At 42.3% G+C, this 13,536-nt stretch overlaps 1 protein-coding gene across 6 annotated transcripts in view; it reads left to right on the top strand.

Moving 5' to 3' along the window:
- The window catches only part of ANKS1B (ankyrin repeat and sterile alpha motif domain containing 1B), a 1,156,475-nt gene that overhangs the window by 1,116,756 nt on the left and 26,183 nt on the right, over window positions 1-13,536 (top strand). For all 6 annotated transcript variants that reach the window (XM_060413093.1, XM_042247116.2, XM_042247115.2 and 3 more), the window contains one exon: window positions 1,354-1,491. In XM_060413093.1, the coding sequence (XP_060269076.1) occupies window positions 1,354-1,491 (138 nt within the window). The remainder of the gene's footprint in view (window positions 1-1,353; window positions 1,492-13,536) is intronic.

The following is a 13,536-nucleotide window of genomic DNA, read 5'->3' as shown; positions in this document are numbered from 1 at the left end:
AGGCTGCTTGGGATGAGGAGGCTGGCAAGGAGAGGCCACGAAAAAATGCTAGGGAGAAGAAAAATGAAACCGCGTTGAACCAGTGAGAGAGAGGTTGGGGGTGAGAGGCATTGCATTGTATTTGAGAGAGCCTGAGGTCCATCTAGTCAAGGCTATGGTTTTTCGAGTGGTCATGTATGGATGTGAGTGTTGGACTCTGAAGAAGGCTGAGTGCCGAAGAATTGATGCGTTTAAACTGTGGTGTTGGAGAAGACTGTTGAGAGTCCCTTGGACTGCAAGGAGATCCAACCAGTCCATTCTGAAGGAGGTCAGCCCTGGGATTTCTTTGGAAGGAATGATGCTAAAGCTGAAGCTCCAGTACTTTGGCCACCTCATGCGAAGAGTTGAGTCATTGGAAAAGACTCTGATGCTGGGAGAGATTGGGGGCAGGAGGAGAAGGGGACGACTCAGGACGAGATGGCTGGATGGCATCCCTGACTCGATGGATGTGAGTCTGAGTGAACTCCGGGAGATGGTGATGGACAGGGAGGCCTGGCGTGCTGCGATTCATGGGGTCGCAAAGAGTCGGACACGACTGAGCTGAGCGACTGGACTGAACTGAACTGAACTGAACTGAGCTGAGCTGAGCTGAGCTCTGCGGTCCGAACACCCCAGACTGTGGGCCCAGCTCCGCCACCTGCCCTCCGTTAAGGCACTTCCACTGTCTGAAGACCAGTTTCCACCTGTGAGCTGCCGAGGCTAACCTCCAGCGCCCACTCGCAATTACAGTGCAGCGGGAATAGTTAGCAAAGTGTCATCATCCACGGGGCCCTGCATTGAGCCTGCGCTGCACTGTTTCCCTCCTCCCACCCCTGCGCCCTCGTCTCTGCAGAGTTGTCAAGAGCGGGTGCCTTGACTTGCCCTCCCCAACCTACCTTGGCTCTGGGGTGCTCTGGCCGGCACAGGACAACAGTAAGGGATGGTGAGGGTACGGGCTCCTGGAGAAGCAGAACAACAGGGCAGGGGAGCTTTTCCAGGAAGAGTTGGCGGAAGGCAGCGCTGACCCTCCCGGTGTAGTGGGGGATAGAAATAGTAAAATCCTTAACAATAATTATTTTTTTTAAGTGTCTACACAGCGCCAGGCAAGAACTGCTGCTCCAGGTTCAGACTATTTTAGGTTGTTTTTCATTAAACGAAAATATTCCTTCCAGACCTGGTGTACCTTTGCCCACATATAGTGGGTCATTTTGAATGTTGCTGGTCTAAAACTTTCTAGGAAAAGGGACAGCAGCTGCTTCCCAGGTCATTTGCCTTGATTCTAAAATAGGCTGGTTTGCAGAGGAAAACAATGGTCATTTATGTCATTTCTTCCAGAACATAATTGCTGAGCATGAGATTCGTAATATCTCCTGTGCTGCCCAGGACCCGGAAGACCTCTCAACATTCGCTTATATCACGAAGGATTTGAAGTCCAATCACCACTACTGTCACGTGTTTACTGCCTTTGATGTGGTGAGTAACTGTCCTCTTTAGACTGACTAAATATTTCTGTGAATGCACCTGGAATTTATTGAAAGCAATTTAGATGCTTGGTTTATTTGAGGTGTTTTGTTTTTTTTTTTTAACTGTACTGGGTCTTCGTTGCTACATGTGGGCTTTCTCAAGTTGTGGCGAGCAAGGGGCTGCCCTCTGTTGAGCTTCTTATTGAAGTGGCTTCTCTTGCTGTACAGAACATGGGTTTTAGGTGCAGGCTTCAGTAGTTGTGGTACATAACTCAGGCTTGGTTACTCCTCAACATGTGGGATCTTCCTGGCTCAGGAATCAAACCTGTGTCCCCTGCGCTGGCAGGCAGATTCTTAACAACTGGACCACCAGGAAGTCCAAATGCTTGGTTTTTGTTTGTTTGGTGGTTTTACCAAATACTAAGGTTTCATGGTATAAGATATTTTGCAGACTTCAGCTTTTCTGAGCTTTTTCTATATTTTCACTCATCCATTAAATTTCAAACTCCACTTCTATTCAGTATCTGAACTGCCATGGATCAACTACTAACTTCACTTTTTTTTTTTTTTTTTACTGTTTTAGTTCATTCTGATTATTCATGCTGTCTGGTGGACATTTTTTTTTAATTTTTATTTTTACTTTATTTTACTTTACAATACTGTATTGGTTTTGCCATACATTGACAGGAATCCGCCACGGGTGCCAGGACATGGAAACAACCTAACTTCACTTTTTAAATTTAATGAATCCCTTTCTTTCTCTGGCACCAAAATACAGTAAATGTCTTTCAGCTTTTGTTCCTTCACTATGTCTGTTGGTTTCTTAGGTAGCCATTTCTAAATAGTAGGACATAGTAGTCTAGGTTTGTTTGGAAGAAATATAAATTTTAGTGCCTCATACAATACTTACGGTTTTCTATATTGAATAGTAATTAAATTAGACATCTACAAATAATAATTGGGAACAGTGAGGGTTGGTCTATTTAAATATGACCCATATTCAGAAATTAGTTTTGTAATGATGTCCTTATGGTGTTATACCACCTATAATCCTATTTGTCATTGTCTTAAAACTAACCCATATGCAATATTTGTTTTTCTCTGACTTATTTTGTATGACAGACTCTAGGTCCATTCACGTCACTACAAATGACCCAATTTCTTTTTATCGCTAACTTTCCATTGTGTATGTATACCACATCTTCTTTATCCATTCATCTGTCAATAAACATCTAGGTTGCTTCTATGTCCTGGCTGTTGTAAATAGTGCTTCAGTGATCATTGAGTTACATGTGTCTTTTTGAATTATGGTTTTCTCAGGATATATGCCCAGGAGTGGGATTGCTAAGTCATATGGTAGTTCTACAACCTCCAACCTGTTCTCCATAGTGGCTGTATCAATTTACATTCCCACCAACAGTGCAAGAGGGTTCCCTTTTCTCCACACCCTCTCCAGCATTTATTGTTTGTAGATTTCTTGAGAGTGGCCATTTTAATTGGTGTGGGGTAATATGTCATTGTAGTTTTGATTTGCATTTCTCTGATAATGAGTGGTGTTGAGTGTATTTCCGTTTGTTTGTTAGCTATCTGTATGTCTTCTTTGGGAAATGTCTCTATATCTTCTGCCTATTTTTTGATTGGGTTTGTATTTTTTTGATATTGAGCTGCATGAGCTGCTTGTATCTTTTGGAGATTCTTTTTCAGATACAGGTGGTCGGTGTTAACAGTTAAGGACTGCAAAGCCAAGCCCTTACAGTATCCCTGGATGCATTTGTTCCCACGGGATCGAAATTGTTGACTAAAGCCACGTCAGCATTAGGTTTCTGGTGCCCTTAGCCAGAACTTGCCATTCTTGTGAGATGCAGGTGTTTCTTTAAACAGCAGAATTTATCTTTCTATCCCCATACCTTTTGGTTTGCATGATACACCCTTCTCTGGGAGAGTGGCCTTGGTGTCATAGAAGGGACAAGCTGCTCAGAGTTCACATTCCAACTGGCTGCCTGCTCCCTGATGTTAGATGAGGAGCAGGACTCGGAGTCCCGATTTCCTTTGTCTACAGAACAGGTGCAGGGATTTGTCCCTCACAGGTTTCATGGGGACTGAAATGAAGGAATGTAGGTAGAGGCTCATAAACAATGTGTCAGCACCACCACCACCTCTGTCTCTCTCCTTCCCTTCTGACCTCACAATTCACTCTGGCCTTTTCCTGCTGAAAGACATACGGTAGATTTTTCAGAAGTATATTTATGGTCCCACATTTTCCCACTGCCCTTGCCAAAGAACTGAAGAAAACTAGAATAAATAAACAGAAGCAGTAAAAAGCAAGCATAGACTCTGTAGGCCTTCTCTTGGTCTATTGCTTCTACATAGTGTTTTCATTGAGTGTCAGCATTAATATTCCAGTATTGTCAGGATGAATTCCAGCCTTCCCTTGGGAATTGCAGTGTTTCTCTCTAAATTGGTTTTAGAGTAATATATAATTTGCCTCCATAAGAGTATCTAAAACAGTGTTGTCTATTCAAACTAAAAATGATACCCATGGGCCATCTGGCCCCTTGAGTTTTTCAGCTGGTGTATATGTGACGCCAGAATTCTGAGGTGAAATATAGGGGAAAAATGGGCAATTGTTTGGTTTTAAGACCAACACAATGTCCCTGGTACATTTCGAAAACATGTGGAGAATTGCTTCACCTTTATCTTTTCATCCAGATGTTTGATTTAATGTAGGCATTCACTAGCTTAGGAGTCTGGTATCAGCTCCAAAGGGTTTTCATCTTACGCCATGAATCCACCATTTTAATTCTCTCTAGGTGAACAGTTTGTCTAACTTCAAAAACAGTCACAAAGGCCACCAGTCCTGACCTGGGCCTTTGAGCAGTTTTGAGATGCACCAAGCTTTGTTTGCACTGGAAGAAAAAAAAAGCCTCTTTTGAGCATGGATTTTGTGTCTTTATGTAGGGCAGTTCAATATTCAGTCCATTCTTGAAGCGTTAACATTCTTCTGATATGAATCAGTCCCCCCAGGCTGCCCAAATGGCAAAAGAATACCTCCAGTATACATTTAGTCTTTCAGTTGATGTGTTTTGAGTATATATTTGCTTACTTTTTATTGGAGTATAATTCCTTTACAGTGTTGTGTTTCTGCTGTACAGCAGCATGAATCAGCTATATGTGTATATATATCCCCTCCCTCTTAAATCTCCCTCCCATCCGCCCCCCATCTAGGTTACCATAGAGCACCAAGCTGAGCTCCCTGCTACACAGCAGCTTCCCGCTAGCTCTCTGCTTTACACATGTTAGTATACATATGTCAATGCAACTCTCTCAATTCATCCCACCGTCTTCTTCCCCCACCCCCCTACCATGACATACACATTTTTAATTGCAGTTATTACTACTTTCACTTTGTAGATCTTTTATGAGTCACAGGAAGTTTTTCTGAATATCTCCTATTATCAAGGAAATCCTGTGGTCTTGGAAGGGAAGCTCAAGCCCCCCTACGAAAGCAAGCATGTGAATCTAACATAGTTATTTACTCTGAGACACTGCAGAGCCCTCAGCAGGCTCAGACACCAGGCGGAGGAGTGCCCTGTGTTTTCCAGGGTCATTTGACCATGGAGCCTCTTGCCAGGAGAGCTCCTCATGGGCCTGGCGTTCTGCAGAACATACTTCAGAAAATGTTACACTTTATCTTCTCTAAGCTTGTTCTCATTCCTAAGAATCTATTAGCTTGGTACAAAAGTAATTGTAGTTTTGGACTGCAATTTTAAAATTTTGTACCATGAATTTTAAATCATTATAACTAGGCTCCAACACATCTTTATTAATCAAAATAGGAACCATTACAATCAATGCATTTTTGCCAAAAAGAAATGTTTATTCCTGTAGCATGCTTCAGGATTCTACAAACTCTTGGAAAGCATTTTCTGCATCCTGCTGCTTGTGGAAGCACTTTCCCTGCACAAAATTGTTGAGCTGCTTGAAGATGTGGAGGTCGGATTTTGAGAGGTCAGGTGAATATGGCAAATGAGGCAAAACTTTGTAGCCCAATTCATTCAACTTTTGAAGTGCTGGTTGTGCAACATGCGATCCGGTGGTGTTATGGAGAAGACAGCAGAATGGGCCCATTCTGTTGACCAGTGCTGGCTGAGGCATTGCAGTTTTCAGTGCCTCTCATCAATTTGCTGAGCATACTTCTCAGATATAATGGTTTCACCAGGATTCAGAAAGCTGTAGTGGATCAAATGGGCAGCAGACCACCAGTGACTATGACCTTTTCTTGGTGCAAGTTTGGCTTTGGGAAGTGCTCTGGAGCTTCTTCTCAGTCCAGTCACTGAGCTGGTCATTGCTGGTTGTCATATAAAATTCACTTGTCACATGTCACAATCCGTTCGAGAAATGGTTCATTGTTGTTGCATAGAATGAGAGAAGATAACATGTTAAAATAACAATTTTAAAAATTTTAGTCAGCTGTGAGGCACCCACTTATTGAGCTTTTTCACCTTTACAATTTGCTTCAAATGCCAAACAACCATAGAATGGTCAATGTTGAGTTCTTGGGCAACTTTTCATGTAGTTTTAAGAGGATCAGCTTCAATGATCTTCTCAGTTGGTCATTGTTAACTTCCGATGGTCAGCCACTGTACTCCTCATCCTCAAGGCTCTCGTTTCCTTTGCAAAACTTCTTGAACAACCACTGCAGTCTACATTCATTAGCAGTTACTGGGCCAGATGCATTGTTGATGTTTTGAGTTGTCTCTGCTGCTTTATGACCATTTTGAACTCGAATAAAATTGTTCAACTTTGCTTTTTGTCTAACATCATTTCTGTAGTCTAAAAGAAATATAAATTAAACAGCAAGTAATATGTCATTAGCAAAAAAATAAAGCGAGAAATGCACATTAAAATGATGTATAGCAGAACCACATTTATTTAAGAATGTATTTCAATATTAAATGACAAAGTTCAACAATTGTAAAACTGAAATTACTTTTGCCCCAGCCTAATACACTAAATTCAGCTTGTGATATTTTCAGTTTTAAATGACAGGTAGATGAAAATTTAAAAAAGACTAGATCAAAAGTGGAATTAGTGTTCCCAAGAAAAGCCAGTGTGTATTATACCTCATTGGGCTTCCCTAGTGGCTGAGATGGTAAAGAATCTGCCTCCAATGCAGGAGACCTGGATTCGATCCCTAGGTTGGGAAGATACCCTGGAGGAGGGCATGGCAACCCATTCCAGTATTCTTGCAGGGAGAATCCCCATGGATAGAGGAACCTGGTGGGCTATAGTCCGTGAGATCGCAAAGAGCCAGACACAACTTAATGACTAAGAACACAGCGTACACACCCATTATACCTACCAGCAAACTCCAGACCTACTCTGCATTCTAGACTCACTATGGTGGCAGCTGATTCCTAGTCACCTCTCTAATGGGACATGCCTCATCCACTTCTGAACAAGAAGCTGCCCAACCTCCACCTTCCAGGCAGTGAAAACTTGAGGGAAGAGAATAGGCCTAGGGAGGGAAAAAAAAAAAAAAGTGTGTTATGAGTCTAGGAGTGTAGTTTCCTGCAGTACAGAAGACCCAGGTTCTATCCTTGGTTTGGGAAGATCTCCTGGAGAAGGAAATGGACACTCCAGTATTCTTGCCTGGAGAATTCCATGGACCAGAGGAGCCTGGTGGGCTACATACAGTCCATGGGGTCACAAAGAGTCGGACACAACTGAGTGGCTAACACTTTATGAGTCTAGGCATTTTGAGGCTTAAAACAACAAATTCAGCTTTTTTCTCCTCCACTCTTCTTTTTTGAAGGATTGATTTATTTTATTCGTGACTGTGCTGGTGTTCATTGCAGCACATGGGCTTTCTCTAGTTTCAGTGAGCAGGGGCTACTCTTCATGGTGGTGCGCTGGCTTCCCATTGCAGTGGCTTCTCTTGTTGCGGAGCACGGGCTCTAGGCGCAAGGGCTTCAGTAGCTGTGGTTCTTGGGCTCCAGAGCACTGGCTCAGTAGTTACGGCACATGGGCTTAGCTTCTCCTTGGAATGCGGAATCTTCCTGGACCAGGGATCAAACCCAAGTCTCCTGCACTGGCAGGCGGATTCTTAACCAGTGGACCACCAGGGAAGCCCCTCTCCTCCACCCTTGTCTCCAGTGAGTGAAGGGGAATACCATGCTGTTGGGCTGACAAGAGGGAGAATGGGTTGTTTCTGGGGCCACTGGATCCCAAGGCTGCAATGATTGTCCTTAAAAAGCCACCAAAAGAAACAGATAGATAGAATTAAGATCACTTGGAAACTGTCATCTTCTATATATTATTCACTCAGTCTAGACATCTAGGACATAGAATGGAGACAGGCAGATCGGAAAGATTTTTATGCATTCTTTGTGAAACTGTCAGATTTATTTTAGAAATCTGGGAGGGATCTCATTCAGTAGTTTTATAGTATGAAATGTTTATTTTGTTTCAATAGCATCAAAAGCCATGACCACCACTAAACCGTCGCTAATTCTCACCTCTCTATACAGAGCATGTTTGCAGTCTTTGGGATTTTTAACCATGCTCATTTTTCTCTTACTTGCGACTCCCAAATTCTATAATCTTCAGTGTGTGAAGCTTAGACTAGTTCTGAAATATGTAGGTAACGTCAAAGTCTTGATGCCTATGGGTGATGTGTGGGGGAGACGAGGATCCCTCTTTCCTGTGCTTTCTGGGTTGAATGTGGGCCGTGAAAGGATCCAAACTGGAAGAAGAGAGATGACAGAATGCAGGAAATTGTGGCCAGCAGGCTGGGGGCAGCATTCTATAGTCCTCTTCCATCACTAAGTATCAGCAAACTTAAGTGCAGGGGAAGAAGAACACCAGAGTCAAGCACACTGTGATCCGTTTAATGAAAGTGAGATTCCGGAGCCCTTTCTTTTTCTCCAGTTTAACTGAGATACAATTGGCATATAACACTGTATGAGTTTTAGGTATGCAACATAAGGATTTGATATATGTGCTGCACGATAAGTTTAGTTAACATCCATCACATACTTACACATTGGGTTTGTTTGTATGTGTGATAAGAACTTCAGGATCTGCTCTGTCAATAACTTTCAAATGTACAATATAGGCAAACCTCAAAGATATTGCAAGTTTGGTTTTCCAGATCACCTCAATGAATCAAATATCACAATAAAGTCACATGAATTTTTTGATTCCCCAGAGCACATAAAAATTATGTGTACAGTGTCCTGTAGCCTGTTAAGTGTGCAGTAGCACCATGTCTAAAAAACAGTGTGTGTGCATGCTAAGTCACTTCAGTCGTGTCCAACTCTTTGCGACCCCGTGGACTGTGGCCCACCAGGCTCCATGGGATTCTCCACATGGGATTCTCCAGGCAGGAATACTGGAGTGGGATGTCATGTCCTTCTCCAGGGGATCTTCCCGACCCAGGGATTGAACCTGTGTCTCTTAGATCTCCTGCTTTGGCAGGCAGGTTCTTTACCGCTAGTGCCACCTCTGGTGCTAATTTAAAAATGCTTTATTGCTAAAATATGCTAACCATCATCTGAGCCTTCAGCATGTTGTAATCTTTTTTCAGTGGTAACAGAAGATCTGATCACAGTTCAGCATAACAAATATAATAATAATGAGAAAGTTTGAAATATTATAAGAATTAAGAAAATGGGACACAGAAACATGAAGTGAGCAAAGGCTATTGGAAGAATTGTCGATAGGTTTGCTACGTACAGGGTTCCACAAACATTCAATTTAAAAAAAAAACAATATCATCAAAACACAATAAAAATGAGGCATGCCTGTATGGTAACTGTTAACTATAGTCACCTTGCTATACATGTGCACTCCAGGGACTTACTCATCTTACAGCTGAAAGTTTTTACCTTTTGACCATGTTCACCTATGGTTCCATTTCTTAAACTCGGAGTTGCTTTCCATTGAGGAGTGTGGGGTTCCTAGTGGAAAGTACTTGTGGCTTATGTTGCAGAGATTGTCCCACAAAGTGGGAATTCACCGTTGCAAGAGAACTTCTATTATTGATGTTAGCTGACCTCTGACGATGGAATTAATACTGTAATTAGAGTTAGATGGTCTCTTTCATTCTGTTTCTCATTTTCTCCATTTGAAAATGACCCTCAGGGACTTGACTGTGATACTATGAAAATAAATGGCAGTATTGTCATCGTCATTTAGTCATGTCTGACTCTGTGACCCCATGGACTGTAGCCCGCCAGGCTCCTCTGTCCGTGGGATTTTCCAGGCAAGAACACTGGAGTGGCGGTATAAGAAAGTGTTAAAGCGCATGTTAGAGTCCCTTAATATGGGACCGTAACATGTTCCCTGGCAAGTCTCCCTCTTACAGAGTAGCAAGCTGCTCTCAGGCAGAAACCTTTCCCTGGCACAGCCCCTAAAATTCACCAGGTCTGTGGCAGTAGAGATCCTGCTCCCAAGATCAGTGATTGAATAAAAATGGCAGCACTCCCAGCCTTACAGCCCTTTCATACCACCACCTTACCTGATCCCCACCCCCTGCCACCGTCAAAAAAAGAAAATTGATTAAATTAATAGATTGTGTTTATCAGTACATCCTGTCCATTGGCATAAGTTGTTGAAAATTAAACAAGCCAAAAAATATTAAGAAAATAAGTCACTTTTTCTCTTATTCCTATTTTGGGGAGGAGGGGTGGTAAGGGGATGGCTCAGGCGGTAAAGAATCTGCCTGCACAAGAATATACAATGGATTAAAGACAATCTCTTCAACAAGTGGTGCTGGGAAAACTGGTCAACCACTTGTAAAAGAATGAAACTAGATCACTTTCTAACACCATACACAAAAATAAACTCAAAATGGATTAAAGATCTAAACGTAAGACCAGAAACTATAAAACTCCTAGAGGAGAACATAGGCAAAATACTCTCTGACATAAATCACAGCAGGATACTCTATGATCCACCTCCCAGAATACTGGAAATAAAAGCAAAAATAAACAAATGGGATCTAATTAAAATTAAAAGCTTCTGCACAACAAAGGAAACTATAAGCAAGGTGAAAAGACAGCCTTCTGAATGGGAGAAAATAATAGCAAATGAAGCAACTGACAAACAACTAATCTCAAAAATATACAAGCAACTCCTGCAGCTCGATTCCAGAAAAATAAACAACCCAATCAAAAAATGGGCCAAAGAACTAAATAGACATTTCTCCAAAGAAGACATACGGATGGCTAACAAACACACGAAAAGATGCTCAACATCACTCATTATCAGAGAAATGCAAATCAAAACCACAATGAGGTACCATTTCACACCAGTCAGAATGGCTGCGATCCAAAAATCTGCAAGCAATAAATGCTGGAGAGGTTGTGGAGAAAAGAGAACTCTCTTACATCGTTGGTGGGAATGCAAACTAGTACAGCCACTATGGAGAACAGTGAGGAGATTCCTTAAAAAATTGTAAATAGAACTGACTTATGACCCAGCAATCCCACTGCTGGGCATACACACCAAGGAAACCAGAATTGAAAGAGATGTGTACCCCAGTGTTCATTGCAGCACTGTTTATAATAGCCAGGACATGGAAACAACCTAGATGTCCATCAGCAGATGAATGGATAAGCAAGCTGCGGTACATATACACAATGGAGTATTACTCAGCCATTAAAAAGAATACATTTGAATCAGTTCTAATGAGGTGGATAAAACTGGAGCCTATTATACAGAGTGAAGTAAGCCAGAAAGAAAAACACTGATACAGTATACTAACACATATATATGGAATTTAGAAAGATGGTAATGATAACCCTGTATGTGAGACAGCAAAAGAGACACAGATGTTTAGAACGGACTTTTGGACTCTGTGGGAGGGGGAGAGGGTGGGATGATTTGGGAGAACGGCATTGAAACATGTATACTATCATGTAAGAAACAAATCGCCAGTCTATGTCCGATGCAGGATACAGGATGCTTGGGGCTGGTGCACGGGGATGATCCAGAGACATAATATGGGGTGGGAGGTGGGAGGGGGATTCATGATTGGGAACTCATGTATACCCGTGGCTGATTCATGTCAACGTATGGCAAAACCAATGCAGTATTGTAAAGCAAAATAAAGTAAAAATTAAAATTAAAAAAAAAAAAAAAGAATCTGCCTGCAATGCAGGAGACTTGGGTTGGATCCCTGGGTCAGGAGGATTCCCTGGAGGAGGGCATGGCAACCCACTCCAACATTCTTGCCTGGAGAATCCCAGGGACAGAGGAGCCTGATGGGCTACAGTCTATGGGGTCACAAAGAGTTGGGCGCAACTGAGTGACTAACACTTTCACTTTCAAGGGGTTGGATGTTATGAGTCTTAAATCAATCCCAATTTATGCTAAGTTAGAAAGTAGGCATTCTGATTGTTTTTTTCTCACAGATTGTTTTACAGCATTCATACATGTGTTCATTATAACTCCTCCTGTGTAACTGAAAAGCAAATGTCATGTCTAGGGTTGAGGTCCTTAGAATCAGTCTGGCTTTTTTATTTACTTATCTTTAACGGGAGGATAATTGCTTTACAGTGTTGTGTTGGTTCTGCCATACGCCAACGTGAATCAGCCATAGGTATACACACGTTCCCCCCCGCTTGAACCTCCTCCCATCTCCTACCGCATCCCACCTCTGTAGACTCGCCGAGCGCCAAGTTGAGCACCCTGCACTACACACAGCTTCCCTGAGCTGAGTGTTTTATATATGGTAATGTGTCTATTTCAGTGCCACTCTCAAACTGTCCCACCCTCTCATGCCCCTGCTGCGTCCATAAATCTGTCCTCTACGTCTGAGTCCCCATTCCTGTCCTTCAGATAGGATCATCAGTACCATTTTTCTAAATTCCATATATCTGTGTTAATATATGATGCTTTATGTTTAACATATGTTAACATATGACACTTTAATATATGTTTAACATAAATATATATGTTAATATGTTTTTCTCTTTCTGACTTGACTCTGTATAACAGACTCTAGGTTCATCCACCTCACTGGAACTGACTAAAATTTATCCCTTTTTATGGCTGAGTAATATTCTATTGTATATTTGGCCACCTCATGCAAAGAGTTGACTCAGTGGAAAAGACTCTGATGCTGGGAGGGATTGGGGGCAGGAGGAGAAGGGGACAACCGAGGATGAGATGGCTGGATGGCATCACCGACTCAATGGACATGAGTCTGAGTGAACTCTGGGAGATGGTGATAGATAGGGAGGCCTGGTGTGCTGTGATTCATGGGATCACAAAGAGTCAGACACGACTGAGCGACTGAACTGAACTGAACCACAACTTTGATTCATCTGTCAAGGGTCTAGGTCACTTCCCTGTCCTGGGTATTTGTAAATAGTGCTGCAGTGAACATTGGGGTGCGCGTGTCTTTTTCAATTATGGTTTTTTCAGGATATATGCCCAGTAGTAGGATTGCTGGGTCATATGGTAGTTTTATTCCTAATTTTAAAATAAATCTCCATATTGTTCTCCATAGTGGCTGTATCAGTTTACATTCCCACCAACAGTGCAAGAGGGTTCCCTTTCCTCCATATCCTCTCCAGAATTTATTGTTTGTAGCTTTGATGATGACCATTCTGGCCGGTGTGAGGTGACAGCTTATGGTAGTTTTGATCTCTTATTGTTGTTCAGTTGCTAAGTCATGTTTGACTCTGCAGCCCTGTGGACTGCAGCACACCAGGCTTCCCTGTCCTTCACCATCTCCCAGAGTTTGCTCAAACTCATGTGCATTGAGTTGGTGATGCCATCCAACCATCTCATCCTCTGTCACCCCTTTCTCCTCCTGCCTTCAATCTTTCCCAGCATCAGGGTATTTTCCAATTAGTCCCCTCTTTGCATCAGGTGGCCAAAGTATTGGAGCTTCAGCATCAGTCCTTCCAGTGAATATTCAGGGTTTATTTCCTTTAGGATTGACTGTTTTGATCTCCTTGCTGTCCAAGGGACTCTCAAGAGTCTTCTGTAGCACCACAGTTGAAAAGCATCAATTCTTTGATTTGCATTTCTCTAATAAGTG

Source organism: Ovis aries, chromosome 3, assembly GCF_016772045.2.
Source record: "Ovis aries strain OAR_USU_Benz2616 breed Rambouillet chromosome 3, ARS-UI_Ramb_v3.0, whole genome shotgun sequence".
Classification (NCBI taxonomy): domain Eukaryota; kingdom Metazoa; phylum Chordata; class Mammalia; order Artiodactyla; family Bovidae; genus Ovis; species Ovis aries.
This window is presented reverse-complemented; position numbering and strand designations above follow the sequence as displayed.